Raw genomic sequence first — 12,186 nt, 5'->3', positions numbered from 1 at the left:
AAAGATATGGAAGAGGGAGGGAGAGAGAGAGAGATATGGAAGAGGGAGGGAGGGAGAGAGATATGGAGAGGGAGGGAGGAAGAGGGAGAGAGAGAACCATACAACCCCATCTGTTGTGACAGTGTCTGGGGTCAAAGCATCACATATACAGTTGAAGTGGGAAGTTTACATACACCTTAGCCAAATACATTTAAACTCCGTTTTTAACAATTCCTGACATTTAATCCTAATAAAAATGATCTGTCTTAGGTCAGTTTGGATCACCACTTTATTTTAAGAATGTGAAATGTCAGAATAATAGTAGAGAGAATGATTTGTTTCAGCTTTTATTTATTTAATCACATTCCCAGTGGGTCAGAAGTTTACATACACTCAATTAGTATTTGTAGCATTGCCTTTAAATTGTTTAACTTGGGTCAAACGTTTCAGGTAGCCTTCCACAAGCTTCCCACAATAAGTTGGGTGAATATTGGCCCAATCCTCCTGACAGAACTGGTGTAACTGAGTCAGGTTTGTAGGCCTCCTTACTCGCACACGCTTTTCAGTTCTGCCCACAGATTTTCTATAGGATTGAGGTCAGGGCTTTGTGATGGCCACTCCAATACCTGGACTTTGTTGTCCTTAAGCCATTTTGCCACAACTTTGGAAGTATGCTTGGGGTCATTGTCCATTTGGAAGACCCATTTGCGACCAAGCTTTAACTTCCTGACTGATGTCTTGAGATGTTGTTTCAATATATCCACATAATTTTCCTGCCTCATGATGCCATCTATTTTGTGAAGTGCACCAATCCCTCCTGCAGCAAAGCACCCCTACAACATGATGCTGCCACCCCCGTGCTTCACGGTTGGGATGGTGTTCTTTGGCTTGCAAACCTCCCCAGTTTCCCTCCGAACATAACGATGGTCATTATGGCCAAACAGTTCTATTTTTGTTTCATCAGACCAGAGGACATTTCTCCAAAAAGTACAATCTTTGTCCCCATGTGCAGTTGCAAACCGTAGTCTGGCTTTTTTATGGCGGTTTTGGAGCTGTGGCTTCTTCCTTGCTGAGCGGTCTTTCAGGTTATGTCGATATAGGACTCGTTTTACTGTGGATATAGATACTTTTGTACCCGTTTCCTTCAGTGTCTTCCCAAGGTCCTTTGCTGCTGTTCTGGGATTTATTTGCACTTTTCGCACCAAAGTATGTTCATCTCTAGGAGACAGAACGCGTCTCCTTCCTGAGCGGTATGACAGCTGCGTGGTCCCATGGTGTTTATACTTGCGTAGTATTGTTTGTGCAGATGAACGTGGTACCTTCAGGCGTTTGGAAATTGCTCCCAAATTGCTCCCAAGTCTTGTCTGATTTCTTTTGATTTTCCCATGATGTCAAGCAAAGAGGCACTGAGTTTGAAGGTAGGCCTTGAAATACATCTACAGGTACACCTCCAATTGACTCAAATGATGTCAATTAGCCTATCAGAAGCTTCTAAAGCCATGACATCATTTTCTGGAATTTTCCAAGCTGTTTAAAGGCACAGTCAACTTAGTGTATGTAAACTTCTGACCCACTGGAATTGTGATACAGTGAATTATAAGTGAAATAATCTGTCTGTAAACAATTGTTGGAAAAATGACTTGTGTCATGCACAAAGTAGATGTCCTAACCGACTTGCCAAAACTATAGTTTGTTAACAATAGATTTGTGGAGTGGTTGAAAAACGAGTTTTAACCTCTTACATCTAGATGTTCCGCTAGCGGAACGCCTCGCCAATATCCAATGGTAGAGCGTGGCGCGAATTACAAACTCCCCAAATCCAAAGACTTCCATTTTTCAAACATATGACTATTTTACACCATTTTAAAGACAAGACTCTCCTTTATCTAACCACATTGTCCGATTTCAAAAAGGCTTTACAGTGAAAGCAAAACATTAGATTATGTCAGGAGAGTACCCAGCCAGAAATAATCACACACCCATTTTTCAAGCTAGCATATGTCACAAAAACCAAAACCACAGCTAAAAGCAGCACTAACCTTTGATTATCTTCATCAGATGACACACCTAGGACATTATGTTATACAATACATGCATGTTTTGTTCAATCAAGTTCATATTTATATCAAAAACCAGCTTTTTACATTAGCATGTGACGTTCAGAACTAGCATACCCACCGAAAACTTCCGGTGAATTTACTAAATTACTCACGATAAACGTTCACAAAAAACATAACAATTATTTTAAGAATTATAGATACAGAACTCCTTTATGCACTCGATATGTCCGATTTTAAAATAGCTTTTCGGTGAAAGCACATTTTGCAATATTCTAAGTAGATAGCCCGGCATCACAGGGCTAGCTATTTAGACACCCACCAAGTTTAGCCTTCACCAAACTCCGATTTACTATAAGAAAAATTGTATTACCTTTTGCTGTTCTTCGTCAGAATACACTCCCAGGACTTCTACTTCAATAACAAATGTTGGTTTGGTTCCAAATAATCCATAGTTATATCCAAATAGCTGTGTTTTGTTCTTGCGTTCAAGACACTATCCGAAAGGTGACGAAGGGTTACGCGCCCGACGTGTTTCGTGACAAAAACTTTCTAAATATTCCATTACCGTACTTCGAAGCATGTCAACCGCTGTTTAAAATCAATTTTTATGCGATTTTTCTCGTAAAAAAGCGATAATATTCCGACCGGGAGTTGTTGTTTTCGTTCAAAGACGAAAGAATAAAAACATGGTGTCGCCTCGTGCACGCGCCTCTCATGGTTCTCAGATCGACCACTATCTAAATGCGCTGCTGTTTTTCAGCCAGGGCCTGCAAAGACATCATTCAATGGTTTGCCGCCTTCTGAGAGCCTATGGGAGCCGTAGGTAGTGTCACGTTACAGCAGAGATCCTCAGTTTTCAATAAAGAGGGTATAGAAGGCCAAGAAATGGTCAGAGAGCGCACTTCCTGTAAGGAATCTTCTCAGGTTTTTGCCTGCCATATGAGTTCTGTTATACTCACAGACACCATTCAAACAGTTTTAGAAACTTTAGGGTGTTTTCTATCCAAATAAAATAATTATATGCATATTCTAGTTTCTAGGCAGGAGTAATAACCAGATTAAATCTGGTACGTTTTTTGTCCGGCCGTGAAAATACTGCCCCCTATCCTTAAAAATTACTCCAACCTAAGTGTATGTAAACTTCCCACTTCAACTGTAACTACCATTCTTACAATCTAGCAGGAAATAGCTTTTTTATCTGCTGGGGGATAAGCTAATATCAGGTAAAATTGGGACGTAGTGTTTTTATAGGTCAACTATAGGTTGTGATGTGAATATGTACAGTGTGAGATGTCAGGGCTGTGTACAATAAGCAACATCAGCCAACACCTCTCTCCTGCACAATGTATGTTCCGAAGAGGGGCTATGTCCAAGCTGACATCTCTATAGGTCGGTTTGAAACCTGACCCGCCCACCTATCATCAACCTGCCAATCAGAGCTCAGCTGACTTGTCACCTACCTGTCACATGACCCATTTCTGTCTAAAATTATCTTTAAGATTCATACAACACCCAACCCCGTGTGTCCCTCCCTCTCTCTCTCTCTCTCTTTCTCTCTCTCTCTCTCTTTCTCTCTCTCTCTCTCTCTCCGTTTCTCTCTCTCTCTCTCTCCGTTTCTCTCTCTCTCTCTCCGTTTCTCTGTCTTTCTCTCTCTCTCTCTCCGTTTCCCTCTCTCCCTCTCTCCGTTTCCCTCTCTCTCTCTCAGGGGGTTGGTGCTGACCAGGTGGATGGAGTCCGCACTGCTCTGGACAACAAGACATCTCTTCTCAACACCCCCCTGCTTTCCTCTTCTCCCCGGGGGTCCCGAGACCCCTTTACAGACTCCCCCTTTAAACACAGCGTCAAAGATATGTCATTGGACGAATCAGACCAGCAAACAGATGGTACACACACACACACACATTCATAAACACACACACATTCATAAACACACACACATTCATAAACACACACACATTCATAAACACACACACATTCATAAACACACACACATTGTCTTAGTGTCATATATGATTGATAAGTTGTCAGTCAGTATCTCAACCCCCATTGGCTGTTGCCCCTGACAGACAGCAGCATTGACCAGTCAGAGCTGGTGTCTGAGCTGCTGAAGGAGCTGTCCAATCACAATGAGCGTGTGGAGGAGAGGAAGGTGGCGCTTTGTGATCTCTTGAAGCTGATTCGTGAAAACACCCTGCAGGTTTGCTGGGACGAACACTTCAAAACCATCCTCCTGTTACTACTGGAGACGCTAGGGGACAGAGAGGTACACACACACACACCCCCGTTATGTACACATGTTCATTAATGTACTTACACACACACACACACTGACAACTTCCTCAGCTGTGTTGTCCTCTCTCTCTCCGCTCCTCCTGTGCAGCATGTGATCAGGGCGTTGGCTCTGCGTGTTCTGAGGGAGATTCTGAGCCGCCAGCCCTGGAGGTTTAAGAACTACGCTGAACTCACCATCATGAAGGCCCTGGAGGCGCACAGGGACCCACACAAAGAGGTACACACACACACACACACACTGTAAAACACACACACACACTGTAAAACACACACACACTCCTTAAAATATATACACACACTCCTTAAAATATATACACACACTCCTTAAAATATATACACACTCCTTAAAATATAAATACACACACTCCTTAAAATATATACACACTCCTTAAAATATATATACACACACTCCTTAAAATATAAATACACACACTCCTTAAAATATAAATACACACACACTGCATATAATATAATCCCCTGCACATGCAAACACTTACACTGGACTCTCTCTCTCTCACACACACACACACACACATTGACTCTGTTCCTGTGTGTGTAGGGGGCATAACTGGTGTTATAACCCTGTTCCTGTGTGCGTAGGAGGCATAACTGGTGTTATAACCCTGTTCTTGTGTGCGTAGGAGGCATAATAACTGGTGTTATAACCCTGTTCCTGTGTGTGTAGGAGGCATTATAACTGGTATTATAACCCTGTTCCTGTGTGTAGGAGGCATTATAACTGGTGTTATAACCCTGTTCCTGTGTGTAGGAGGCATTATAACTGTGTTATAACCCTGTTCCTGTGTGAGTAGGAGGCATTATAACTGTTGCTATAACCCTGTTCCTGTGTGAGTAGGTGGCGCGAGCGGCAGAGGAGACGGCGGCCATGTTGGCGTCGTCCATCAGTCCAGACCAGTGTGTGAAGGTGTTGTCTCCCATCATCCAGTCAGCTGACTACCCCATCAACCTGGCTGCCATCAAGATGCAGACCAGAGTCATAGAGAGGGTCCCCCACCAAGGACTAGTCACCATGCTGCCTGAGATAGTCCCCGGACTCATACAGGTAACACACTCGTACAGGTCACACACACACACACACACACACACACACACACTAGTACAGGTCACACACACACACACACACACACACACACACACTCGTACAGGTGAAACACACTCGTACAGGTCACACACACACACACACACACACACACACACACACACACACACACTCGTACAGGTGAAACACACTCGTACAGGTCACACACACACACTCGTACAGGTGAAACACACTAGTACAGGTCTCTCACACACACACACACACTAGTACAGGTCACACACACACACACACACTAGTACAGGTCTCACACACACACACACACACTAGTACAGGTCTCACACACACACACACACACACTAGTACAGGTCTCACACACACACACACACACACACACTAGTACAGGTCTCACACACACACACACACTAGTACAGGTCTCACACACACACACACTAGTACAGGTCTCACACACACACACACACACACACACTAGTACAGGTCTCACACACACACACACACACACACACTAGTACAGGTCACACACACACACACACACACACTAGTACAGGTCTCACACACACACACACTAGTACAGGTCTCACACACACACACACACACTAGTACAGGTCACACACACACACACACTAGTACAGGTCTCACACACACACACACACACTAGTACAGGTCTCACACACACACACACACACACACTAGTACAGGTCTCACACACACACACACTAGTACAGGTCTCACACACACACACACACTAGTACAGGTCTCACACACACACACACACACTAGTACAGGTCTCACACACACACACACACACACGCTAGTACAGGTCTCACACACACACACACACTAGTACAGGTCACACACACACACACACACACACACACACACACACACACTAGTACAGGTCACACACACACACACACACACACACACACTCGTACAGGTGAAACACACTCGTACAGGTCACACACACACACACACACACACACACACACACACACACTCGTACAGGTGAAACACACTCGTACAGGTCACACACACACACACACACTCGTACAGGTGAAACACACTAGTACAGGTCTCTCACACAAACACACACACTAGTACAGGTCACACACACACACACACACACTAGTACAGGTCTCACACACACACACACACACACTAGTACAGGTCTCACACACACACACACACACACACACACACACTAGTACAGGTCTCACACACACACACACACACACACACACACACACACACACACACACACACACTAGTACAGGTCTCACACACACACACACACACTAGTACAGGTCTCACACACACACACACACACACACTAGTACAGGTCTCACACACACACACACACACACTAGTACAGGTCTCACACACACACACACACACACTAGTACAGGTCTCACACACACACACACACACACACACTAGTACAGGTCTCACACACACACACACACACACACTAGTACAGGTCTCACACACACACACACACACTAGTACAGGTCTCACACACACACACACACTAGTACAGGTCTCACACACACACACACACTAGTACAGGTCTCACACACACACACACACTAGTACAGGTCTCACACACACACACACACTAGTACAGGTCTCACACACACACACACACACACACTAGTACAGGTCTCACACACACACACACACACACACTAGTACAGGTCTCACACACACACACACACACACTAGTACAGGTCTCACACACACACACACACACTAGTACAGGTCTCACACACACACACACACACACTAGTACAGGTCTCACACACACACACACACACTAGTACAGGTCTCACACACACACACACTAGTACAGGTCTCACACACACACACACTAGTACAGGTCTCACACACACACACTAGTACAGGTCTCACACACACACACACTAGTACAGGTCTCACACACACACAATCACACACACACACACACACTAGTACAGGTCTCACACACTCACACACACACTAGTACAGGTCTCACACACACACTAGTACAGGTCTCACACACACTAGTACAGGTCTCACACACACACACACACACTAGTACAGGTCTCACACACACACACTAGTACAGGTCTCACACAAAGATTACACACATCCTCATGCTATAACCCCTCTGTCATGTTACTCAGGGGGATAACCCATCTATGTCATGTTATGCAGGGTTATGACAACTCGGAGAGCAGTGTGAGGAAGGCCTGTGTATTCTGTCTGGTGGCCCTCTATGCAGTCATAGGGGAGGAGCTAAAACCTCACCTCAACCAACTGTCTGGCAGCAAGGTGAGGGGCCACGCCCACTTTCTACTAACCACACCTATTATACCTCTCTTCCAATACATCCACACTACTAGATTCTCAAATCAATCTATAGCCTCACATTTTACCCTGAACCAAAATAAACGCAACATGCAACAATTTCAGCAGTTACAGTTCATATAAAGGAAATCAGTCAATTTAAATAAATAAATGAGGTCCTAATCTATGGATTTAACATAACTGGGAATACAGATATGCATCTGTTGGTCACAGATACCTAAAAAAATGTTCTTTAAAGTAGAGGCCATCACATAGAGTTGATCAGGCTGTTGATTGTGTAGCCTGATGTGGAATGTTGTCCCACTCCTCTTCAATGGGTGTGTGAATTTGCTTGATATTGGTGAGAACTGGGACACGCTGTTGAACACGTCGATCCAGAGCATCCCAAACATGCTCAATGGGTGACATGTCTGGTGAGTATGCAGGCCATGGAAGAACGTGGAAATGTTCAGCTTCCAGGAATTGTGTACAGATCCTTGCGACATGGGGCCATGAATTATCATGCTGCAACATGAGGTGATGGTGGCAGGTGAATGGCACGACAATGGGCTTCAGGATCTCTTCACGATATCTCTGCATTCAAATTGCCATCGATAAAATGCAATTGTGTTTGTTGTGTGTAGCTTATGCCTGCCCATACTATAACCCCACCACCACCATGGGGCACTCTGTTCACAACGTAGACATCAGCAAACCACACGCCCACAGGAGTGGCATATCAAGAAGCTGATTAAACAGCACGATCATTACACAGGTGCACCTTGTGCCGGGGACACTAAAAGGCCACTAACGTGCAGTTTTGTGACAACACAATGCCACAGATATCAAGTTGAGGGAGCGTGCAATTGGCATGCCGACTACAGGAATGTCCACCAGAGCTGTTTCCAGAGAATGTAATGTTAATTTCTCTACCATAAGCCGCCTCCAACCTGTGGCACTCTGTTCACAACGTTTATGTCAGCAGACCACTTGCCCACAAGACGCCATACGTCTTCCATCTGCCCAGTACAGCGGAAACCGGGATTCATCCGTGAAGAGCACACTTCTCTAGCGTGCCAGTGGCCATCGACGGTGAGCATTTTCCCTCTGAAGTCGGTTACGACGACCGAACTGCAGTCAGGTCAAGACCCTGGTGAGGACAATGAGTATGCAGATGAGCTTCCCTGAGACGGTTTCAGACAGTTTCATCAGCTGTCCCGGAGTCTGGTCTCGAATGATGCCGCAGGTGAAGAAACCGATGTGGAGGTCCTGGGCTGGCGTAGTTATACGTGGTCTGCGTTTGTGAGGCCGGTTGGACGTACTGCCAAATTCTCAAAAAACTGTCAGAGGTGGCTTATGGTAGAAATTAACATTAAATTCTCAGGTAGACATTCATGCAGTCAGCATTGCAATTGGACACTCCTTCAACTTGATATCTGTGGCGTTGTGTGACACAACTGCACGTCAGTGGCCTTTTATTGTCCCCAGCACAAGGTGCACCTGTGTAATGATCATGCTGTTTAGTCCGCTTCTTGATATGCCACACCTGTCAGGTGGATGGATAATCTTGGCAAAGGAGAAATGCTCACTGACAGAGATGTAAACACAATTGTGCGCAGAATTTGACAGAAATAAGCTTTTTGTGTGTATGGAAAATTTCTCGTCTCTTTTTATTTCAGTTTATGAAACATGGGACCAACACTTTACATGTTGTTTATATTTTAGTTCAGTGTAGATTACTGGATCAGGAGGATTCATGAAGAACTGCTTCACTTCTACAACCCTGTAACTCTCCACCCCCCCCTCTCTCTCTCTCCAGTTGAAGTTGTTGAATCTGTACATCAAGCGTGCCCAGTCTGGCTCCAGTGGTGGTGAACCCCCACCAGACAGCCTATAGAACAGACAGATGGACAGCGCCCCCACAGGACAACCAACTGCACTCTCCCTCCAGAGACTTAACACACACGGACACACTCTTACATGGATGGATAAACACATACTCACACGCTTACATGAACACACACACACGCTTACTGACATGCTTACATGAACATGCTAATATGAAGGCCCAGACTGACACACACACACACACACACACACACACACACACACTGTCCTGGACACAACCTCCCATTGCCTCTTTGTTGCCTACTACAATGCACTCTGGGATACGGTGCAGAAGAGAGGATTGTTGTAGTTCCCTTCACAAACATTGAAGATTCACCCTGTTCTCTGAGACTCACCCCTTGATCTCTACACACCTAACCACACCCTCTGATGATGCACTAGCCACACACCCCCAGCCAGGATGGATGGCTAGAGAGGAAGGGACGAGGCTAGGTATTCTGCAGACCGGTGTGTTTATGTCTGCGACGGAGAGTGGAGGAGGGGGTGTATTTCTGAGGTCAGTCAGTCCATCTGTCATAGTGGTCGAGTTTGTTTTAACCCCTGAAACTCTGAAGGCACACTAATCCCTACGTAGTGCACTACTTTTGGCCACTACATACGCCTCTGGTCAATCTATATAGGGAGTAGGGCCCCCCCCCCCATGAGCAGTTCATAACTGTTCATAACAACTACATAGGCAATGAGTGTAAGGTATGGGAGACGGAATGTGCTTAGCTATACATGACAGTGATTTTAACTCTTTATCCAGAGCCTATTTACTGTCACAGTGGAAGGGAGAGGGTGAAATTAGTTAACCATGTCCACCCCTTTCAGAGAAGTCCATAGTACCTTCCACTGCTTTCCTGCCATGTCTTGGAGGAGTACATTTCAGACAAAGAGGGGGGAGACATGGCTTCTTATTATTATCACCTAATGGATATGCCTCTACACATGATAACATGGATTAATATCCAGTAACGACGTCATTTAGGAGAGTCCTTGAAGGAGGTGCGTGCTCTGCATCCTGATCAGTTTTGTTTTCTGTTGCGTGTGCCATAGTCTCTCTACTTTGGTTTCTCTCTGGGGAGACGTTTTGGACAAATGTACTATTTAGTGATCTGAGAAACTGTCCCCTCTTCTTCCTCTTCTTGTAACAGTCTGGCTGTCACTGGGTTGTTTTCCTCTGTGCATTTACAAAGCTGTGCTTACAATAAAATGAAGAAAAAAGAAATCTAACTTGTACAGACCATAATAAACACAGGTTTCTGTCTCAGTCAGTGGGAGGGGGCATCTGTTCTGCCACACACAGGGTCTACAATTAACCAAAGTTGCGCCTCTTGTGCACTGACTGGAATGAACTGGTATTTATGGACCAGTACGGAAAGATACTTCACAGTGTGTGAATGTGTCTGAACATGGAAGCTGCAGAATATATACAGTTGAAGTGGGAAGTTTATATACACTTAGTTTGGAGTCATTAAAACTCGTTTTTCAACCACTCCACAAATGTCTTGTTAACAAACTATAGTTTTGGCAAGTCGGTTAGGACATCTACTTTGTGCATGACACAAGTACTTTTTTCAACAATTGTTTACAGACAGATTATTTCACTTATAATTAACTGTATCACAATTCCAGTGGGTCAGAAGTTTACATACACTAAGTTGACTGTGCCTTTAAACAGCTTGGAAAATTCCAGAAAATTATGTCATGGCTTTAGAAGCTTCTGTTAGGCTAATTGACATCATTTGAGTCAATTGGAGGTGTACCTGTGGATGTATTTCAAGGCCTTCCTTCAAACTCAGTGCCTCTTTGCTTGACATTATGGGAAAATGTAAAGAAATCAGCCAAGACCTCAGAGAAAAAATTGTAGACCTCCACAAGTCTGGTTCATCCTTGGGAGCAATTTCCAAACACCTGAAGGTACCACGTTCATCTGTACAAACAATAGTACACAAGTATAAACACCATGGGATCACGCAGCCGTCATACCGCTCAGGAAGGAGACGCGTTCTGTCTCCTAGAGATGAACGTACTTTGGTGCGAAAAGTGCAAATCAATCCCAGAGGACCTTGTGAAGATGCTGGAGGAAACGGGTACAAAAGTATCTATATCCACAGTAAAACGAGTCCTATATCGACATAACCTGACAGGCCGCTCAGCAAGGAAGAAGCCACTGCTCCTAAACCGTCATCAAAAAGCCAGACTACGGTTTGAAACTGCACATGGGGACAAAGATCATACTTTTTGGAGAAATGTCCTCTGGTCTGATGAAACAAAAATAGAACTGTTTGGCCATAATGACCATCGTTATGTTTGGAGGAAAAAGGGAGAGGCTTGCAAGCCAAAGAACACCATCCCAACCGTGAAGCTCGGGGGTGGCAGCATCATGTTGTGGGGGTGCTTTGCTGCAGGAGGGACAGGTGCACTTCACAAAATAGATGGCATCATGAGGATGGAAAATTATGTGGATATATTGAAGCAACATCTCAAGACATCAGTCAGGAAGTTAAAGCTTGGTCGCAAATGGGTCTTCCAAATGGACAATGACCCCAAGCATACTTC

The 12,186-nt window shown here is 44.7% G+C and overlaps 1 protein-coding gene across 25 annotated transcripts in view; it reads left to right on the top strand.

Annotated features, from left to right (window-relative positions):
* LOC115175336 (CLIP-associating protein 2) overlaps positions 1 to 10,877 on the top strand; it is a 139,720-nt gene extending 128,843 nt beyond the window's left edge. For all 25 annotated transcript variants that reach the window (XM_029734530.1, XM_029734519.1, XM_029734531.1 and 22 more), the window contains 6 exons: positions 3,745 to 3,922; positions 4,106 to 4,302; positions 4,420 to 4,548; positions 5,188 to 5,394; positions 7,603 to 7,719; positions 9,554 to 10,877. In XM_029734530.1, coding sequence (XP_029590390.1) covers positions 3,745 to 3,922; positions 4,106 to 4,302; positions 4,420 to 4,548; positions 5,188 to 5,394; positions 7,603 to 7,719; positions 9,554 to 9,631 — 906 coding nt within the window. In that variant the 3' untranslated portion in view covers positions 9,632 to 10,877. The remainder of the gene's footprint in view (positions 1 to 3,744; positions 3,923 to 4,105; positions 4,303 to 4,419; positions 4,549 to 5,187; positions 5,395 to 7,602; positions 7,720 to 9,553) is intronic.
* Positions 10,878 to 12,186: the final 1,309 nt, after the last annotated feature.

This window comes from Salmo trutta, chromosome 36 (genome assembly GCF_901001165.1).
Source record: "Salmo trutta chromosome 36, fSalTru1.1, whole genome shotgun sequence".
Lineage (NCBI taxonomy): Eukaryota > Metazoa > Chordata > Actinopteri > Salmoniformes > Salmonidae > Salmo > Salmo trutta.
Note: the sequence above shows the minus strand (reverse complement) of the source record. Positions and strands in the feature narration are given on the sequence as shown.